At 40.9% G+C, this 22,553-nt stretch overlaps 1 protein-coding gene across 1 annotated transcript in view; it reads left to right on the forward strand.

The window, feature by feature from the left end:
- The window catches only part of TMEM132D (transmembrane protein 132D), a 267,820-nt gene that overhangs the window by 212,514 nt on the left and 32,753 nt on the right, over positions 1-22,553 (forward strand). Inside the window, exon 5 of the mRNA XM_054844296.1 lies at positions 12,349-12,492. Coding sequence (XP_054700271.1) covers positions 12,349-12,492 — 144 coding nt within the window. The remainder of the gene's footprint in view (positions 1-12,348; positions 12,493-22,553) is intronic.

Raw genomic sequence — 22,553 nt, forward strand, 5'->3', positions numbered from 1 at the left:
TTTTAACTACTCATGTAAATCTGTATCAGTTCAGATTCATGCAGAAAAAACAATTTGTCACAAATCTGCAAAGGCTAAATGATCAAAGCAGAGCTTGCGGGCTCACTACTTTCTTTCTCTGCCTACTTCATCAGACCTAAAAATATTCTATCTTCATTGGGACTCCTGTACTGCCCTGTACTATAGCCTTTATGTATGGCAGGGGAAATAAATGTATGGGTCAGTTTCTTGGCATATCTGCAAGATCATCAAAGCTGTACCCATTTATATCTGCAAAGGATCTGGCAGTAGTTGCTGTCACAGGCCCATCACGTAAAAAACCTTCTAAATCAGTAATGCCAGTGAAATCCAGACACCGAAATACCTTAATGGGCACAGAACTTGTAACTAGGGAGGTTCTTGGAACTAAAATTTTGGTTGCTGTGTCATATGAAAAAAATATTATTGAAATGTCCTTACCAAGACCAAATGCGAAGAGATGAAATTTTGGGCTTCTCAGCTGTAGAGATGGCCATGCTATAACCAGAGGTACGTGTGCATAAATGGCACTTGCCTACTTTTGTTACTAGAAATACAGTATAAATGCCCTTCTCAACGCATGATGTGGCACAGAGAATGGATGTTTACCCATGGGGGCGTGAGAGTACAACCTCTGCAGTCACTACAGGCAGGGACCAGCGTCCTTCAGGCACTGTCATGGATTTTTTTTAAGGACATACTGTGACCCAAATTCTGCCCTGGGCATGATGGTGTCCTCGTGAAGGTCATGGTCACATGTGTCAGAGCAGACTTTGGCCCCATTTGCCATATGGGAGCTGGAACATCATATTTTTTCTGAATGTCCCTTTTGTTTATTTTTGTGTTTCTGTTCAAAGTTCAAATAAAGAGCTAATTACTAACCCAGCAGAGCCCGTTGGCTGCAGGCTTCCCTGCTGCTCTGCCATTAGTCTGCTCATGAATGAAGTTTTGGGTTTGAGGCAGGTTTCCAGGGCCCCTGTGATGGTCCCAATTTAGCTCAGGCTGCTTATTGCTTGACATTCCTAAATATGAATATGCTACGAAAACTACAAGGCCAATCTGTAAGGAAACATTGGAATGGGCAACTTAGTCACATCTCCTCTGCACAGGGACCGGGAGAACATGAGTTCTCTTGTTCCTTACAAACCTCTTTCTTCTCTTTCGAAATGTGAAAAACTAGTTCAGTCCTTGCTCTCTGGCTCTGCCATGGGAGCTTGTAGTAATTGCCACATTGGGGCAGATTTCATCCTTGCAAATCTGGGTTTTTTCCTCACTGTCACTGCACCATTTTCTCCTTGTCTTCCCACCGTGCTTTGTACATCGTCCATGTTGCTATCAGGATTTTCCACGTGCGGCAGGGGAAATGGGATGGCAGAGCTCCAGGGATTGCTCCTGGCTTTACCAGTGGCTCCGTGTGGAGGCCTGGGCAGCTCTCCAGACCTTACTGCTTCTCCGCTTTTGTCTCTGGAAAACTGCAAGGGGGAATACCAGAACTTTTAAAATGATGTGAAAATCAAGTCAGAGTGGATAAATATGTTAGGGTGGTTGTTGTTGTCGATAATGCTAAATGGCTTTCCTCTCTAAGAAGTACTTTGTAGACACGGAAGGAACTGAATCTATATATTTGGAAACATCGTATGTGCACCTTGATTTGCCTGTTTTGCTGGCAGGTCTTGCTTGACCTTACAGAATTAAACCAAAATTGTCAGAGATGGGAGGAGAGGAACAAACCTGTCTGTTTAAGACTTGCAACATCCTGTAGTCGCTATGGCAGAGATGAATTTTAAAGAGGGTTGTAAAATAACTAGCTCTGCAGGTGTCATGGGAAAAAGCACAGATGTGCTGGTGAAAGAATTGACTCATAGACAGTAAAAGCTGAGAAAATTGCAGGAGATAATAGAGCAGCTAGATAGGACGGGGCAAAAGCATCACGGATTTTGAGGTGAAAATGAGGCATTTGCATTGTGTGCCTGGGTTATGCAGATCCTCAAGTTCAAAGGACTAAGTGGATGCCGCGTGTTTGGTGCTGGAGCTAAAGGCAGTGTTTGGCAAGCCAGCAGTGGAAGAGGGGAGTCCTCTCCGGAGATCAGTAACAAGGAAGGCTGCATCTGCGCCTCTGCCCACATCAGTCGGGCTTCAGATAGGTCAGTGTAAACATGTGGCTGACAAAGGAAACGTGAGTCACCAGGGCAGACTCACGGTGATAGTTCGGTATGTGAAAATAATGGAATGTTTCGCAGCAGGGCTTCAAAGTACGAACAAAACTCTGTATGAAGCACTGACGGACAGACCTCAGCAGATGCATCATCACGCGTTACAGGGATAATGAATTTGTTTTCAGGGGTGAATTTGTTGGTAAAACAATAGAAAAATCTAAACTTATTCAGAAAATAAAAGATCGAATCTCCTTTCGTTCCCTCTGTTTTGCACATCTCGGAGGACTCTGATGGGGCCTGATTCCTACATGGCCTGAGTCTGGGGAAGCCTTTTACAGAAACCTTGTTCCCCAGTAGCATAGAGACATCATTTATGCCTCTGTGATAAGCACTTAGAAATATTTTTCTGAGAAAGTTGATGTAGCTACTGTGATCATTGACTCGTTTACGCATTCCTAATCTATATCTGTCAATAGTTCCGGTCAGTGCAGAAACAGGCCTCATCCCATGTGTGATTATGTGGGCGGGAGAGAACAGGTAATGGAGTACGAGAGCAGCGCATGTGAGCAGGGAGGTCTCCCTGCTAAAACAACAGCTTCAATTATCAGCTGCGCCCAGCATCCATTACAAACTTTGCTACGTGTACTGTATCACACAGAAATTTGCAAAGTCCTGTATCCTTTAACAAAGCGAAGTGGGACGGTACTTCCCGTGTTTTCTTTAGGTAGCAGCTAACCTTCCCTGGAGAAACTGGGAGCGTCCCCCTCCTCCCCTGTCCCCTTCCCCTGTTCTCTGCCTCAGACTCCTTCCAGCTCCCCATCTCCCACCCTTCCCAGCCTCGGCTCTCTTCCAGCTTGTCGTTTGCAGGCTGTGACAGTGCAGAAATGTGGTTGTGGCCAGAGCAGGCAGTGAGGACTGGGGCAGGAGGGAGGCCTCGGGGCACAGAGCCCTGTCCCTGCCACCCGCCCCGGGGGTGGCAGCGGCCACAGCACGGGGAGAGGAGCAGAGTGTGCGGGCAGGGAAGGATGCAGATTTGGTTGCTGTCTGGCTCCAGAAAGCAGAGAATGACAGAAAAGGACCTGTCAGATTTCTCTGCTGGATATTTCTGCGTCCCAGGGGCTGCTCTAATCTGCTCCTTGTTGGCCAGGCCCCAAGGATCTGTAGAGCAGATGGGGAAAGGGTTCCCTGGCTGTGGCCCTCGGTATTCCCTTTGGACCACCGAGTGCACGGGGGTTAGCGGAACATGGGAAGGATTTGTGTGCAGCTCAGAACACACTTTGGGAATGACAGCAGCAAGCTGTGGAAGAAAGAGAAGAAAAAAAACCTCAAAACATATTAAACAAGGCCAGTGATTTGTTTGGGGATTTTTAATGCTTCCCTCCCTGAAAGCGAAGCTGTTTCAGTCAGTTTGACCCCAGTCTTTCTGGCTCTGCTACACATCACACCAAATATTTACTCTGCTAAATTGCCTTGCTAGACTCTCATTGGCATCTTTTCTTTGAAGTGATATCCTAGAGCTTTCATTTTGTTCCTGGAAAGCCTTACATCACATCCCATAGTCCACCCCTTACAGAGCTCCAAACCCCCTGCAGGCCCCAAACCTCTGCATTACGCTTCCTAACTGCAGGCCTGAGAATCAAAAGAGCCTTCATGCTGGCACTTCAATCCGGGAGCTGAGATACTGACCCCATGTGTGAAATTTTGATTGGGTTTAGCTAATTTCGCGTGACATGTCCCTACCAGTCTCCCCAGCCTCAGCAATTCGGCAGCATCAGACACAGTGCATTTGTGTACCTTAGGCCAGATCTCCCAGCTCGGCTTTTCTGAAAGGTCTTCCTTTGACAATCAGACATGCCTTTCCCTCCTGCAACGATGTCTGAAAGTGCTGGCAGCCTGCTTAGGAAAAGCAAAGAAGAAATCCTCCCCAAGTTTGTTTGTTTGTTTGCTTTTAAGAGCAAACCTTGTTGATTATCAGCTAAAGCAGTCTGTCTAGAGACCAAAATCAAGCATGCACACACAACTTGATGGAGTTACAGTTTGGAGCCTGTGAATTAATTAGCAATTTCTCTGAAGAACCGCAGCCTGACAATCCGCAGACTTCATAGCTCTCTGACTTTGATAAACAGACAATGTACGTGACAGATTCCTGGGATCGTGGTAGCCTACTTAGCACTGCAAACCACCAAAACACCAAAGGAGGACTTGCCAAAAGTAAGCTAACACAGTTCCTGAACGTTAGGCATCAAAGCATTAAAGGGACCTTGTAATTTTAAACCTGAGACAAATTAAAATTTACATTTACTCTATAGGTAGAAAAAAGTGAACTCCTCTGGGAGGATTTGACTTCTCAGCTATCGGAGCGTAAAGGAGATCCAGTACGGCTTGGATAGCTTACTGGTAACGTTACAAACTGTCCCGTTGCTAAATAGTTCATTACCCTCTCTAGGAAGTTTGCCTGTGTGCTGCCTGCTCCCAGAAATCCTTAGCAGAAAAGAGAGGCTTAAAATGATGCACTTCTGCTCTGTAAAGTCACTGTTAAAAGCATTAAAACCTCGTGTGCCTTTACCCCATCAGCAGGGCTGTAAATAACAGCACCGAAAACAAAGGCAATGTCCTGTCACCCCTACTGTGTTCTTGCATTCGTTGTGTGCTTGCTGTGTTCCACCTTCAAGAAAAGTGTTACCTGTTGGTAGGTGGTTCAGCAGCTTGACCTCAGATCTGAGCTGTGGACTGGACACTGCGCTAATAACAAAAAGATCCCTGTTTTGAGGCGATTCCAGTCCAGATACGCGACACAGACAAAGGTAAGGAAAAGGGACACAACAGGCAAAGGCATTTTTCTCTCCCTTGGAGTTAGGTGATTTATTTCCTGGCTTTTTCATCACTTAAAGATGTGGAATTGCATCCCACAATAAGAGGCAGTGTCCGCAAGCCAGGATTGCCTGGTTGTAACAGCAGACAAACGTGAGACACGGGAATTTACCGGCGTGAACAGCAGCTTTGCTTCAGATACGGTAGCACCTGGATTTTGCTTCTAAGATGCATTTCTTTCCTTCTTGAGCTTTTTACTGAACGTTACAGGCTGTGTAATGAGAGACCTCTCACTGCTGGTCATCTTATTAATGATCCCACTTTTCCTTTGTAACACCTACCTGTTATTTTTGCTCCTTCTCTCCTTATTTACTACACACAGCGCATCTTACATATTTAGCTTTTCTTTCCCCCACCTCAAACTTAGCAGTGCTAGATTCTGTCTAGACAGAGATGAAAGTTTGTTAGTGAGTATATACAATAGCTAAAAGGCTTTGCAAAAGTTGACTCTAAGATTACAAATAATTCGGTATTTTTCCTGAAAGCCTCATGTGTGACAGTAGGAGGGGCAGTCTGTGATTATCCCATGTTGCTTTTTTTTCCCTACAACACAATCCGGCCATCGGCTCTTCTCTGTTTTTAACTGCAAAATCGTGATGGCTGTGCGTTATATGTACGTGTGGCTTTGTTTCACTGCTCACCCTTGCCAAAGCTGCTCACTGCGTGAGCGCTGCTGCTGCCCCAGAGGAGGAGGAGCGGGAGCGTGGCTGGAGGTGAGTCAGCCCCCACTGCATGGCGGTCTAAACTGGCCAAGGAATCACAGACTGAAAAAGAAGGAATGAAAAATATATTCAGGCATTGATTCTGCCACACGTTTCTTTTTTACCAATGGTTTTGCGATGACATTTTGCTATTAAAAAAATCCATTTTTCCCTCTAGGAGCTGCGCGGAAGACTTGGAGTCAGCAGGTAGATATATCCAGAGAAACAAGTATTTGGGTTTCTGTTTATGCTCCTTGTTAACCCTGTGTCAGCACACCTGACTGGAGATCTCTTGCCTGTACCAAGCTAAAAGGAAACTGATTAAGTAGCAAGTGCTTAAATTAAATGTGATTAATTTGCTTTTATATCCCCCCTCCTCTCTCCCATTGCCAGTGACTTCACTCTGCGCAATGAAAGGTGCACACGTGAAACCAAACAGCTAACTTTGAAGTTCATGTCAGTCTTTTCACATTTTTGCATTCAGGTTTCACCTTCATTTCTCACACTTGCGGTATTTCAACTTGTACTTGCAACTCTTCCATTTATATTAAAGGCCTCACAAATTATTTTGTGTTATTTCTGGCCCCAGTTCCTTTATTCATTTGGACACAGAAGAATTACAGCTAATTTTTCAATTTTTTTTTTATTTTTTGGTGTGCATCCAAAAAAGCTCGGAAACCACAGAGCAAATAAAGAAATTAGAATTATATTTTATTTATGTCAAGCTTTCAGATCAAGTACTCTGATATTTTAGGAACTGAACTCAAGCTGTTTGCAAGCTCAGAGCTGACCATAACATACTACAACCGAGGAAATTTGCTTTGGAGCATTTTCAGTTCCTCTGCGCCACCGTGTATCTGGCCCCACCAGCTGCTTCTAAAACTCGTACCTCAGCTGCTATAATCTTATCATTAAAGGTGGATTTAAGTTTTAAGAACCAATGAACAAATCTTTGTGCTTGCAACCAGAAGCTGGGAGATGACTCTGCATTTAAGGTGCAAGCTCAGCTTTACTCCAGCGTTTAGTACTAATCCAGTATAATCGAGTGTTAGAGGGTTTGAACGCGGAGCAGCTCCTGTAGAGAGATGCATCTATTTGCTTTATTGTTCAGCTGCTGCTTTCTGACTTTTCAAATCCCTTCTATGCTGTTGTTTTTGTTTCCTATCCTTGCAGTGGTAACATGAGGAAAAAAGCTGAATTTGACCACATCCATGAGGATGTCAAGCAGTTAGGCTTTATTGGTTTAGAAGCTTACTAAATTTAAACAGAAGCATTAACATGGCCTTAGGCTCTCTTGACAGTTATAAACTCTTCCTTGGGGGGATTTCTGTAATGCTTTCTAATCAGCTTAAGGAGTTAATTAAACAGCTGTCACTTAGCTTCTTAATTCTGAGACTTGATGCTAAATAAGATTTGAAATTAGTTATGCATGACTGAAGCATGGATTCTCTGATATAAATAAGATGGCTGCTAGCTGAGGAGGAGGAAGGTCTAGGCCTTCTTTAAATAAATAGTGCAAAGGTTCAAGGTGGTACTCTGGATTAATGCTCCACAGGCTGATTGATAGAAAAGAAAAAAAAAAAAGAGGAAAATGAGGATATTAATGAATGCCAAATGGGAGGGACTTTCAGGCAGCTATTCATTCTCATTTGGTGATGAGTGCTGGACTTCAGGAGATTTCAGTGATCATTTTATTCTCTTCCCTATTGCAGTCTGTACATAGGAAACCCAAAAACCAAGATGCCTATTGAAAACAAAAAGGAATATGCTTGATTTTAAAAGTTAGATATTTATCCTGCAAAAAATATATTCCACTACTGTAATAAAAAATGTAACTGGAGATCTGCTGTGCTTATAGAACATGTATCATAGTGTTGTGGGGACTTTTTAATACTTTTTTCCTTGTATTTTGTAGTAGGACAAGTATTTTTTTTCTCCTGAAGGGTATGAGCAGCAGATCAGTCCAAGTTATTTTGAGGAAACATGTCTGCAGGTCTTTTTTGAAAACAAGCTGGTGCCTTGCTCACTGCTGCTTGTGGTGTTGGGGGGGTTGTGAGGGCTAACAGGGATTCGGCATTAAAACGATGTGGTGAATCATGCTAAAATGCTTTTGGAAGAGAATAGTACTCATAGTACTAAACTTTTCTTTGTCACGTAAATCTCATGTGGTGCCTCAAAGCTAAATGTGAATTAGTCATGTATTTATTTCTTTTAAAAGTCATTATTAATACAAACAGTAGGAAATATTGTGTATAGGGAGAGAACTAGGGGAAGAAAAAGAAATTCCTTAAGATTTATAAAGATGTTGTTAAAGTCCTTTCTTTCACCCCAGGAATTATAAGGCAAAAGATATCCGAAGGGAAATTAAATTGCAGGGAAGCTACCAATTAAAATTGAAAAAACTAATAGGTATTCACTTCTGCATTTCTACTTAAATAGATGCTTACTGTGTACATCTTCTGAATATGTTTCTGCTGGAGGGCTTAATATGCCCAGTTGTTTAATATGAATCTCTTCAGTAGGCAAAGAACACTCACTCCAGAATCTTCTTTAAAAGTATTACTATTTTTTTAATGTGGTAGCAATTTCAGAATAAAGATTACCTGGTCTTCCACTTCTATTACATAGAGAAAAGCGTTTTTCTTGATTATTTCATTTTATTATTGGGGGATTTGGTGTATGTGAATTATAGAGATATGCTACATTAATAGTTAAAGTTCAGCATCTTTTTAATAGCTGCTCAGGGAATCAACTTTTAGCCATTAAAATATTTGGCTATAGCTTTGCAAAAGCATAACTATTCCCACCTTGCAATGCCCTGACATCGTATCTCCTATAATCTATGTTAGTTGTGGAAAAAGAATATAATATTTCTTCAGAAGATTCCTTTATCACTTGAGCAGCAAAAAGTAACACTTTTAAATTAGTAACTATTTAGATTTACAGCTTTTACATGCTGAGACTCTGAACTATAAATCTCTATATAGCTAAATAAGTATCATGTTTGTTTCCTCAAGATGAAATAATTTTTACGTGCTTTCACCAGGGGAGCACTAAGCCCTTTCTAGCCATTAAACAAGTGACTGAAGAAGCATTTTACTCTGCCCCTGCTGTGTAAATTGGTGTAAATGGTCATTATGCCTCTCTGTTCAAGGGTGGGATGCAAAACCTCCAAGTCCGTACACATAGAGGTACCAAAACCTCTGCAAACAGAACATACAGCAAGTTATTCTAGCGTAGATAAGCACAGTGTCGGACCATGGCCAGCTTGCTTTGCCCTTCTTTTGCTTTAGAGAAGTATTGCATGGATTTGTTTTACTGGGACAGGACAAGGAGCTGCTGATGGAAAATCGGAAAATCACCATAGATATTTCAATGAATTCCAGGCGTTACTTCTTGCTGCCCACCTCCCTCATTTCTTTTGGAGAGAGAGGACACAAAGATTGTTTTGGAGATTTTTATGACTGTCTAAGCATCAGCAATACTGTCACACACGCGTTGTGTTGATACGGACTATGCACAGTTCTGGAAACACTTTGGTTCTGAACATAGATCTAGAACATGGGTACAGACAAAAACTACAAAACTTTGAATCTGAGATCTTTGATTTTGAATAGAGACAACATATGAATTTGCTTCCTTACCTTAGAATCAGGTATGAATACGCTCACCTCCTTGCATTTAAGTATTCTCATTAAAGTCATTGCAATTATTCACACAACTGGGTCAAGTATAGATCTGTCGGACCATAGCCTCAGACACAAAAAGCTCTGGGACAGGACCTGAGACCATGTTACTGAGCTTTGAAGCCGACTGAGACTCTGGACATGCAGAAATTCCCTGTGGAGTAGATGTGCTATGCACGTGCCGTGGGAAAGCAGCTGAGGAGGAGAACAGGGTAGTGACAGTGAAATAGCCAAGTACGAAGTAGCCTGGTTTTACGTGTGTTTCCGTAAAGTGCCAGGTATCAGATATATTAGGATGCAGACTGTATCCAGAGTATCCAAAGACAGCACTTGGAAAATTGGGAAAATCGAAAGAAATTCTTGAAGCTTGTGAGAATCATTCTCAGTTACTAGCTCTTGCCAGGGGAAATTACATTTGCCTCTGGTAAGCAGACCTCATTAATCACACTGTTTCAAAGGCTTGGTTATTAAACTTCCCTTTGCTTTATAAAATAATTGCAAGGGTCATACTGTAATGCATCAACTGGAGAAAGAGGGCCGTTCCTGCTTGGGGGAGCAGGTCTTTTCAGCTTTGTACTGAGTGCAAGTAGCTGGGCACGAGGTATGGCCTCAAACAGTCCCAGTGAAATGAGATTCACGCCCGAGTGTTTGCAAAATCGGGACCTAATGCCTGGATTCTGTAATTATTGTGGATGCTTAATGGCAATTGTTCTGTCAAGCTGTCCCCGTCTGAAGCTCTGTGGAGCCTACAGGAGAGTGGCAAGAGTATCTAAATAACCTGCGTGCAGTAACTCTGCTGCAAAGCCTGGGTCTGAAAAAAGAAAAAGCCCAGAAACTTAATTGCAAAACTTTCTGAGATCTGAGTTACCTGAATAATATATTCTCTGCTGAGAACAAATGTGCACTCAAGACAGAAGGGCCTTAGAGTACAGGCAGATATTCTCACCTTTGTATGAATTATAATTTCAAAATATCTGAAGGGCTTTTGTGCTGAGGGAGGGAGAGGATTTTCTTCTTAAGTTCTCTTTTTGTGAAATCCTATTTCACCCTCCCCTAAAGATCACGGTGAGTGAGGATGGGGAGACTTTAGCAAAGCAGCTATCAAAAGACCAGGAGTGTTTTTTCTTTCTTTCTTTAAATATTGCTTTGACTCTGAATAAAGTGTCTCTGTTTCTTTAAGTAATAGGAAAAGGTCTTTTTGATCTTTATCCTTTAGATGAGAGAAATCTCAGCTTCTCTTTAGCCCAAGAGGCAGTAGGGGGAGTCATCATCTTCTGGTAACTTGGTTTCAATCTCCTACTTTGTTGTCTTCCACAAGTAAAATCAGGTCAGTCTCAGAGCTCATAGCATGAGCTATTTAGATAACGAGAAGCCAGCACTTGGGGGGCTTTGGAAGTCTTTATTTCACAGGAGCCAGCTGAAATCAAGAGCCTCTTGTTGTACAGGATAGTCCATGATTTGCAGGCACTGTTCTGAAAAGCTCAGAGACCTTTCCAGGAAGGAGCAGTATCTTGCAATTAGGAGCGGAATAATTCAGGCACCAATTTGTGCTCTCTGTGTATCTTGGCACAAGTCAGCGATATCTGCTGTGCAAGACTGATGTGACACCCAGGTAGCCGAGAGTGCTGTTGGGTCTCGTGCTCGTCATACAATCAGAACTCAGTGCTTTTAAATTAGAAGTGATATATCAAACAGAAGGAATGCATTTTGCAATAATCATCACGACAATGACATACCAGTGACACAGGTCACTGCAGAGCTCGTTTTCTTTAAAGAGCCCAGGCCGTTCTCAGCATCCTTCCTTTTTGGGAGAGGATGGTTTTGCACGAGCCTCATTAAAAGGTAAACAAACAGTTGTGAACAAGTGCTTGCCCACCATTAGCCAACAAGAGCCTGGATAAGTCCTAGAAATTATAAGTCATTTATGCAGGACCGGAATGGTGGCACTCAAACTACTTCCCTGGGAGGCACAGCAGGGGAAAGCAGATCTTATCTCTCATGAGAGACGGTGCCACTAGCCCATTTTACAGGCTGTGAATTGCTGAATCTGCCAACACTGCATCCCAAAGAGCAGCCTGAAGCCTGCCTCTAAGACTTCCATACACGTGGCCAGTCTGAGTGTCCAACCGAACGCGCAGTCAGAGGCCGTGCTAAGGCACGCCGTGCGTGCCAGATGGTTTCACGTGCTATCAGGTGGCTTTTGTAGCAGCTGTTATCCCTGTGCAGGCTGTCTGCAGGCTGGGAGTTAGAAAGTGTGGGTATTGCAGAAGGCACCTCTCACTGCAGGGACTTGTAAAAGATCACCCAGGAGATAAGGGGCAACCTGGATTTCTGACTGTCCTCAATCCAAACTTGTTCCCTGACAATTATACAGTATTTCTTTGGTCTAAATGTTGACAGTATTTGTCCAAGAGCATCATAGAATTTCAGTATTTGTAGAAAGCCTCTTGGAAAAAGGTTTTGTGGGTAAACCAGCAAGACTTAAGATGTTATTTTTATGCAATCAGCATAATCTTCAGTGAGCTCCTCAGGATGGAGATTTCAGTATTGCTAGATGCAAGGTACATCTCGTTTGTGTGGTGCAGGGTCATTCCTCGGGTGTTAGGTTGCTCTGACATTTGATAAGCATTCATGAAATAGCAATTAGGGCATGACAAATGTCTTAACAGTTCTGAATCAGAACTGGGAGTTTGGTTCCAGGTTTAAAGGCAGGAAATGTGTCTTTCTGCCTGCTGCACTTGGAACAGTTCTTGGAATAGAAAAATTAATTTATAATCTTAGAAATTATAGTAAATCTTAGAATACAGAATTAGAACAATCTTAGAAATAATATTAGAAATTAAAGCTTGAATATAGGTGGTACTAATGAAGCAATAGCAGAATATATTAACTAAATGGGCTTTTTTGGTCTCTTAGGAAGCAGAGATCCTGAATACAGCTATTCTCACTGGGAAAACAGTGGCTGTCCCTGTCAAAGTGATCTCCGTGGAAGATGATGGGACTGTGACTGATCTTCTGGAATCTGTGGAGTGCAGATCATCAGATGAAGATGTCATTAAGGTAGGATCATGGTGCTCCATTGCACAAAGGCAGAGGCCCTGCAAAACAGTGGTGTTTTCTGACATAAGTTTTTTCACCTTCCTAACTGTTCTACCGCTGAAAGACAAAGGTTTGTTACCACTGCTATGTATAGGCTGGTTCAGTAGAGCAATAAAACAAACAGAAAATCACACATTTTCCATCCTGCATGTCAAATACTTGGAATTGTCTGTCACTTTCCCACTTTTGAAATATTTTCAGAGTTCATTCTACATTTGCCTTTACTTTTCAGCTATATGAGCTGTGCAGGGTCAGGAAAGTTGTCAGCTGATGTTCTAGAGAAGGAGGTAATTCCTCTGAAGTTGGTTTGCCACATTGGAACAGGAGCTCTATGATTCAAAGTTCAGGTGTCTTTCTGGTACTGACCCAGTATTGTTTTGCAAACAATATTAGCTTTAAATTTGGAATTTTCTTTGGTCATAATTGCTACTAGGATGTCTCACAGGAAACATGTTGCCAGCCAATCACAGACTGGGAGCTGCTGGTTAAGATGCTTGGCCAATGGATTTACTCTGTACAACAACTTTATAGCCTAAACTTCCTTGAAAGATAAATGGCAGGCAATAATATACTGCTACTCTTAGTTTTGGCTCAAAGTGTGTACTTTCCTAGCCAGCGGAGAGGAGAGAGCTTGCAGGAATGCCTTTAAGTGCCTTTTTATTACCGAAATCTTAGGGTCAGACTGGACCCTCAAGAAAATTGCTGCTTCTTGAAGGCTTCCAACTTGTACCAATATTACTACTAAAAGCTTGTAAGAAGTCTCGCATATTCCTACTCAGTTTGGTTAATGGTTAACACATGTTAGTGGTAGGGGAAGGACATGGTCACCAGCGATGATTGTGGAAGATACGGGGGGAAGTATTCCAGCATGGTGACAGAAATGTTGGCTTGTCTACAGCAGCATTTCCCTTTTCACAAACTTATCTGTGACTGTCACTTTTGAAGAGGAAATGAGAGACATGGCTACAAATAAAAGTTAAAATTGAATTTTTTTAACATAACCAGCATGTCACAAACTGATTACAAATACTACACGCCACCCCTCCGGCTGCTGGAAATCACTGTTATGCCATTAACTTTTGTGAACTGCACCATATTGAGGACTCGGCCTTTGTGAAATTTGCCTTAGCCTACAGCTGACTGGAATGCTAAGCTTTCTCCCTGTTACGTTAGTTCATGTGAATTTGGATTCAAACAGCAGAAGGTAGTGTTTTGCTCCAGAGCAAGCCTCCCGGCGCCCCATTGGCTCAAAAAGACTCTTCCTGGCGGAGGTTCCTTGTCTTTATAGGCAAACAGAGTGTAGGTACTTGGTTGTTACTGGCATATGGGAAACTGTTGGGAGTTTGAGACATACCTGCAAGTTTGGTAACCTCGTGTCGCAGAGGGAGTGGCAACGTGGAGCAGAGTAATTGAAGAATAGAGCTGGGTATAGGTTTAAATGGTCTTTCTTGAGATATCTCTAAACAGATTTTAATTTTAAAAAAAAAATGCAATTTTTACACTCATTGGACTTGTTTTAAGTAATTTCTTCATGATAATTTCTTATACACAAGATGAACCCAAGCAATTTTAAAGTCTAGCATTTTTTATGTTTCCCTTTTAGAATCTACTCAGGGTTTCTATTTATCCAAATAGCCACCATGCTGGTATTTTCTGATTAAATGTGTGTTTCTGGCTGTCTTAATAGAGACTTTTTTCTTTTTTTTTGCTTCTATGAAGCTCTTTTGAAGCTGGTGAATCTGCCAAATATAACAAACTGTTGGACTGAATCTAGATTTAAAAACAGAAAGAAATAATTTGAGGTCCTTGTTTTGTGGAAGTTAATGGACTACATCTTCACTCACTAACTCATTAACTAACTTCTTAGTTTTTTCAGAGAACTGGAAAAAATAATCTGAAAACAAATACATCATTTGGAAGATGTTTTTACAATAGTTAAAATAGTTATAGTTTTGTTATCCAAAGTTTTAGTTTATCGGAATGATTTGGCATGTTCATTATACATTTGTGTAATGGTTTTGTCTGATATTAATCTGCAACAGTTTGTAGTATACAATACAACCTAACAAAGAGGCTAAAGTGGTAGTACTGCTTAAGTGTATCTCTATTATTAATTCTAAGTACGTGAATATGCCAATAAAGGCTTGTGTGCTTAATATTCATATAGATACCATTGCACAGTGATGCTAATGCCAAAACTGGAAATCACTGGTCAGAGATCAAGACATTCTGGGCTTCTGCAAACATCCCCGTAGAGTTCACTCCTCCGCAGCAGGAAGGCGTGTTTCAGCAGCATTCAAATGAGTCGCCCCTTTAAAGCGAGCTCTTAATTGAAACCATGACTCTGAGTTTCCAGTCTACCTGCTCTGTTTCAGACCAAGCCTTATTCACAGACATCTTATCTAATGAAGATAAAGATATATAATTACTGGCCAGCCTTCAGCATGCAACAGTAATTAGAGTTTCTGTTCTCTTGGCATTAGAACAGTGAATATAAAATGGAAGAAAAAGTCTGCTTAAAATGCCCATTGAAATATAAAGATTAAGAGTACATTTCTTTGTGTCTTTACTGTTGCTGTTTTTCAATGCATCTGTCATGTAGCATCTAACAGATTGATTACGTCTTCGTGGCTTAGCTTTTATTCCTATTTTTTTGGTGTTGATTAATGATGAGTTTAAGCTCAATTTCCTTGCAGAATGAGGATACCTCATTCTTCACTTAGTTTCAGGGGCCACATTTATTACTCAGTTCTTTCATCTGGGACTTCAAAGGACTTTAAAGAGCTGGACCAAATTCTGCACTGACTGGTTTTCTGCCATAGTGCATTGACTTGAACTTGGTCGAATAGGTCAGCACAAAATTTAGTCCATTAAAACAATATTGTTATTGACAAATGATTCTCTGAAATTATTGGTTCCACCATGACAGAATAACCACACCAAAACATGGGGGCATGTTATAGGCTCTGTTTCACAAATGAGGAATCTAAGACACAGAAAAGTTAAGGTGAGAAATTCAAAGTGCCGTAAAGAAGTTCTGACCATTGGAGTAGATGGTAAAACTCCTACTGACCTCATGGAAAAGACAGATTGGTGAGCAGACTTTTTTTGTTGAGTTGTTAATCTGGAACAAATTCTCAAGATAGTTTAAATCAAGAATTAGGAGAGGAGAGAGGAAAAGTCAACAGCTTTTCATTTTGAAAAGATATTTCCATTTCAATATGGCCATTCTTTCAAGGCTCAACAAGCCTAAAAGGCTCCGAAGCAACTTTCCAATGCTCTGGGTTTTCAATTGGATGAGTTAATTGAAAATCTGCATTTTGGTTGCCCTGAAATGAAAACACCTTTAGATTAATTTTCTTTGATCAGTTAACTAAAAATTCCAATATATTGTGAGCTCTGTCCAGAAGCCGCTTGCCAGAAGTCATGCGGTGAATGATGCCAGCACTGGGAATAGGATACAGCTTCTCTGGCCCTTTTTTATATTACATCATGTATTTTGTAGATGACTCCATTCCAAATCTGTGTGTTATCCAAAATTACGAGGTTTTTAACAAAATACCTTTAGCTTATTTCCTTCTAGAGCATCTTGTACTTTTCTTAGATCTCAGGTAAGGATGCAACGGGAGGGGAGGCGTACTAAACTTTGTCTGTATTACAAGCAAACTCCTGGGGGCAGAAGGAGCGAAAGGAGGGTTGTAACTACTGTGTACAACCTAGGACTTACAACAGAGCTGTAGGGCTGTCGCCTATATGCAGAGGCCATGCAGGATGTTACAGCATGGTCTCTCGCTTTGAATTCCCATTTCCCAAAGCTCCACAGCCAGTTCTGGCCGTGGGACGATTGCCAGGCGTTTGTGCTTGCCCTCTGCAGAGCTGCATCTTTCTGAGTTTGCGTGAGGAGCAAAGCAGTAATGTTTTCTTTCTGCTTGCTGTACATCAACCGGCTGCAGCGTTGCACAGCCAGACTGCTCCAGCCACGGCCACATGATAGGAAGTTATTGCTGATTGAGCAAAGGGTTGGTAGCTGCTTTGTTCTGTTCACTTTGGACTGGATTAGAAGGGATAGCAACGCGTTTGGCAATTTGTAAAATATTACTGCAGACTAATAAATCTTTCAATAACACCTAGCGTGGTTTAATAGGTGGCAAAAAACCTTCTTTTTAATCAAGTGACAGACTTTACAAAAACTGAAGTGTCAGAGAGTTTAAAATAGCCTGAAGCAGACAGTGTTTTAAAACATTAAACTTTTAACAGCTGTTTCTTTTCTTCCTTACACTGGTGCACTTGAGGAAAAAGTTGAATACTTCTAAAGTCAGTGGAGTGACAGAGTAAAAAAATCAAAGGGAGAAGATTATGGAGTCCAGGATTTTATCTGCTCCTTAGTTTAGCATTGACAGTTCCAGTGCTGCAGATTTCACAATCATATTGCTAGTGGCAGTCCATTTGATTTCTTTTTTACAACACATTCTTGGATACATTTGCTTACACAAGTTTTCAGTTCTAGCTTTCAACTGGAAAAGAAAACCCTCATGGCTGCAGGTCAAAGGCATGGGTCCCCAAAATGGAGGTACTGCAAAGATACACCAAAAATTTTAAAACAAGAGAGTATGAAGAATCCCAGTTCCCCTGTGACCTCATGAGTTTAAGCCAAGCTCAGAGTCATTTGAGATGCATGTTATGGTGTGATTGAGTCTAACAGCTCACCGAGTCAGAAGGGGGAAGCCAAGTATTCACCCTTTCCTGGTGTTTGCTCCCAGTGGAGGGAGACGGCCAGAAGGAAGAGAAAGCATCCTAAAGCGGGGGCAATGCTAAGTGGGAGAGGGGGAGGAGTGAGGAAGAGCAAGCCTCTGTTTCAGAAGCAGTGATCTATTAAACTACCTAACCAGAATGTACAATATCACATGCAGGTGAGGTTGTCGCATGGGGTTTGGTTGCTCGGGGTTCAGAGGACCCAAATATAAAGAAAAAGCAGATGTAATCGGCAAAGTTTGCTGAATGATATCAAAGAAAATACTTTCCCATCAACAAATGGGATTTTGTCTGGATTGAACACTTGCATAGAATATAGTTGTGTAGGGCTGAATTTTATACCAGATAAATAAATCTCTGCCTTGAGGGTTCAGTGAAGATCAAGTTCACGCCATGGTTTTCCACAATATAATGTGCTTTCTCTCACCAGCTGAACTGCCTTATTCCATCCTAAATAATTTTGATCTGTCTTGAAACAAACATTTGATTTGTCAGCAAATGGATGTTTTTATTTTCTGCGATGTCTAAACATTTCATTTTGATAGAAAATGATGAAATCATGTCCTGTCATTTCAACTCAGTTTCAGTATTCCTGACATCACAATCTTTCTGAACTTTTCACCTTAGGATGAAACAAATGTGAGAAAGAAAATACTTTTTCTGATCTGCTTTAGTAGACAGGACAAACTCAGAAAAATGGACTATGAAAAATAAAAGTTGTAATAATAACCATTGAGTTCAGTCCATGTGCTGTTGATATTGGTTATAAAGGGAGCAGGAACAGTTTTTATCTCTCTTTGGTATGAAGAGCAGGCATCCAAAGATGAGTTCTGAATGTAGAACTGATATAACAGTTCCACATCTCCCAGGAATCATCTGAAACTCACCTAAAGCCGTTGAAGTTACTGGATTGGTCTCTTTCATATTCTGCCAGTTCATCAATCTGATATGAATCTTGAGAAGTAACAAAGTTTTTGTGGAGCTGTTTGCCTTGTTGTAATCATCCATACTGAAAATCCCAGTGTGACTGCTGCAGTTGCTGTTGACTACAGTTTCTTTATATTTATGAAAGGCTATAAGCTTGTAAGATACAAAACTTCTCTGTAACGGAAAAATTCAAATAATTCCTGAATTGAGACTTCCTCAAAATTCTACAGAAGATAGCCAGAAATCTGTCTCTCTGTGCTTAATGGGAAAGAATATGTGCTTTTGTAGAGCCAGGGATGATAATTTCTTTCTTTCTGTGGGTATTTCTTTTCCTTTATTGGGAGGAATATCCATAAAAAGAATGAGGTAAAATCTAAGGAATATCCAGTGATATTCCTTACAGTGATACAGTGATACCAAAGGGGATCTGAGGAGAGCAGATTTAATCATTTGCTGAATCCAAAAGGGGCCAATGAATGTACCTAATGTATTAAACAATTGCTAAGGTGCAATTCTGTGGCTGTTTAAAACTAACCAACATGGAGCTGCCCTCCCTGTCTTTCTGCTGGCCATGAGTGCAGCTGAGTGAAAAGGAAGTAATTTTTTTTTTTTTTCTTACCCCTGTGAAGATGCTCAGGAACTTTTGTGAAGATCTTCCAAGTGGCTCATCTATTTCTGACTCAGATTTTTACAGCAAAAGATACCCGCATAGGAATATCAAAATCACCTTGCCTTTCAAAGGGTATTGGGGGTCTTACCGGTTTTAGCTGCTTTCAACACCCAACTCACTGTATACTGAACCCCACTATTGAGAAGTGCTCCATCGTCTCAGTGAAAAGACATTGGCTGATCTCTAGAAAAAATGTGCTGAGGAAGTAGGGAACAGACAAGCTGAACACAAAGGGAAATTAGTTCTCTTCTTTATTCCGCTGGGCTAAGCCATCAGTGCATTCTGAAGCACGTGATGTTACGCTGATCTAAATGCAAACTAAATTGGGCTCAGATCATCCAATAGCACCTGTATCCAAAACAGGAGCTTGCATTAATCATTATAAGTTGTGATTCTATCTCTTAAAAAAATCCCTTTAGCTTGTGTTCTTTAGTTCCAGTGACCGTCTGCCACTTTCTTTTTAGAAGATGTGGTATTTATAGCTCTTCATGCCTGCTCTAAGCCACCCTCCAGATCTTGACACAAAACTCTGCATTGCTTTGTTACCATGCAGCAAAAAGTTACAATATGCCATATAAATGACTGTCTTCTCAGCCCAATTTAGGATTTTTCTGGACATATCAGATACAGCATTAGCCACTAAATGACTTTGCTTTTGCTTGTAATTTGCAGGACTGTCCAGATATTGTGTTAGCTATGGAAGGGATTGGTCTTATTAAAGTAAAAATATCTGTGACAAGATATTTTCAGCTGATTTAAGTATGCTTAGGTCTCATGACTGTATCAGTACTATATTGATTAAGATGAGGCTAGTTGTCTGGAGTTAGTAGAGAAACTGCTGGTCAGATCTGGAATATCCTGAATATCAGCTATGGGATACTTGTAGGACTCCTAGAGTTCTAAGAGGCAATTGGAACAACAAGGGGCTTATTTAGGACATACATATATGATGAAAAAAAAAGAGCCTACAGGTGTTAGGAAGGCTAAGAGTTCGAAAGGACATAATGAGCCTGGACTCGTAATCACGTCCAGTTCTCTTTTCTTCAGTGGTAATGAAGAAAGGAAGTATGCTTCAGTGGTTAAATCTGGGTTGGCATTTTAGGCATTACAGATTCTAATAAGGGCTCAGTCTGCACACAGCGTGTGACACTTGATTTTCATTTCATTTGCCTCTGCCTTAATAAAATTGGATAACAACTGGATAACCCATTGGATGGGTGTTCAGATGCTGCATTGAAATATGCTGGTGATAGTGTGGGCTCTGGCATATGCTTTCAGCTGTGACATCGGTGTGCTATTGTGATCTTTGGCATGTCATTTATTTGATCTGTCTCAGCATAGACACATACAAAAGATGTATAATGGTTCTGAATTACCTTGACAGACAAAAAGCATTAATACTAAATCCTTGAAAAATGCTTTGAGATCTTTACATAAAATGTACTATCTAAGCATCATCATTATGATTGTTAATAATATACATAACCCTAACTAGGACAGAGCATAGACTCTTTAGAAAGCACTCCTGTTAAATTTAACTTAACCACAGCACATAAAAATTACTGTCATGATAAAATATTAGTGGCTGAGTAAGGATTTAGAAATATTTCCAGATTTCTTATGTAACAGAGTCTGTGCAGGTCTGGTGACTGAAGATTTCTTCCCTTTTATCCACCGTCTGGACTATTTTGCATTACTCTCTAGGACCTTGTTGAGGCAAGCATGTAACCCTCTTTGCCTGAAGCTTAAAAGGCAAGGACTTTGTACCTCAGGCCACAGGCTAAATGAATTGACTTAAGCAAGGTAAGTTTCAGACCTTTGTGGCTGACCCACTGAAATAGGGTACTTTTCAAATTATTTTTCTATTCTGTTTTAGGCAGATAACCATGCTCACTATTTCCCAGACCGAGGATTTATTAATAAAGAGAGAAGAAATGTAGACACAAAACTCGAGGGTGAACAGTTCCCTTGGTACCATGGAGAGCGGTACTTGAATCTCAGCGCAGTCCAGAGCACTTCCAGATTCAGGAAGGAATCTTGCAGATCAATGTCCTGCTACAGCTGTAATGGTGAAGCATCTATATCCACGGAGTAGGTTTTCATGTCTCTCTTCCCTTCCATATATGTGCAGGAAAATGAATGTAAAGACAATGTATGGGAGGTGATGTGTCCACCTTTGGATAGACTTCTCTCTCCAGTGCTTAACTCCGTTAGCTGCTGTTGTCATGTTCAGCTAGTGATATCCATCCCATCCATCATCTCTCACTCCTTCTGCGGTTCTTCTGTAGTGGCTATCCAGCTGCTCCATACTGTCTGTTGCTGCTGCTTGTGCTGTTTTTCTGTGCTTGCTGTGTCTTAAATATTTTTCTCTATGGTTCTTCCCTTTGTTAGCCTTTGGGGCCAGCTTTTAGCCTTTTAGCCATTCCTAACCTTTTCTGAAAGGGTTGAGACAATAAAATATCTAGTGGTATCCTAATGTCTGATAAGTACCATTGGCTGCATGTCTAGATCCTGCAGTTCCTTATTTAAGATTTGCAGAATTGCTCAACTTCTGCTTAGGGAGCTAGAGAAGGTTGGGCAGAGCAAATGTATCCTATGAAAGACCAATTCATCCTTCTCCAGAGATTTTTTTGGTGTGGCATAATCAAATTAAAAAATTTGCTATCCTTAAATAGCTCAGAACGAGTATGTTTTGAGGCAGATGTTTTTGCATTGTTTCATTCTGTCAAGCACAGCGCAGTCCTGACTTGTGCTCTGAGCTCCTCCCTGGTTTTCCATGATGACTTTTGGCTACCCACTTACTACTTCTCTTTGCAATTACTTATAAAATTGATGCAGTACTTCTGAAGAATTTCCAAGAGCATAAGAAGGTAAACAAGTAAAGCACACCTGAAGAATGCTTTGAGATGTCAGAATACAAGGAGTTATCTGAGTCCAGTTTATTATCAAAAATAATTATCTGTAATAGCTGTCATGCATTACACATGTGACAGGATCTCACCTATTGCCTTTTCTAAGACATGGGTGTTGTGGTTTTTTTGTAGGAGACACTAGTGCTATTATTTTTCCCACATCAGCTACCCATAGAAATGCTGAGCAACTTTTCTGTTTCAGCCTTATTTTGCAGCATCGCCTTGTTTAACTGGTTATTGGATGATAAGCCTAATTTCTGAAGCTATTTAGGCATTCAAATCCAATTAATTTAATTGGGAATTAGAAACCTAAGCACCTAAAAAGACTAGCCTTAATGGCTCTTCAATTTTAGTTAAAAATATAACTGTATTTAGAGCAGGTGGGTATTATAGAAAGCTGGTTTTTTCTCCCAACTTATATAATCTCTTCCATATAATAACTATTAAAAATAACCTGATTATTTGCAAGCAGGTAATTATTTTGCAACTGTAAAGGGGTTTTGTTTGAGTAATTTAGGGCATCTTCTTCAGGCTTTGGGATTTGAGTGCCTTCAGCAATTTCTTTTAGCATTTGTGAGCATGTGAAAAGCTGTTTTAGTGTTTGAGATTTTGTGCAGTCCTGGAGCTGATACCAAAATGAAACCTATGAACATGACGTTCCATTACATGCTCCATTTCTTTCTACTAAAAGCCAGAAAGGGAGAAGTGAAACTTCAGTAATGAAGGAAAGTATCATTTGCCCTGGTGACTAGGCATCTAAA

This window comes from Grus americana, chromosome 16 (assembly GCF_028858705.1).
Source record: "Grus americana isolate bGruAme1 chromosome 16, bGruAme1.mat, whole genome shotgun sequence".
Taxonomy (NCBI): Eukaryota; Metazoa; Chordata; class Aves; order Gruiformes; family Gruidae; genus Grus; species Grus americana.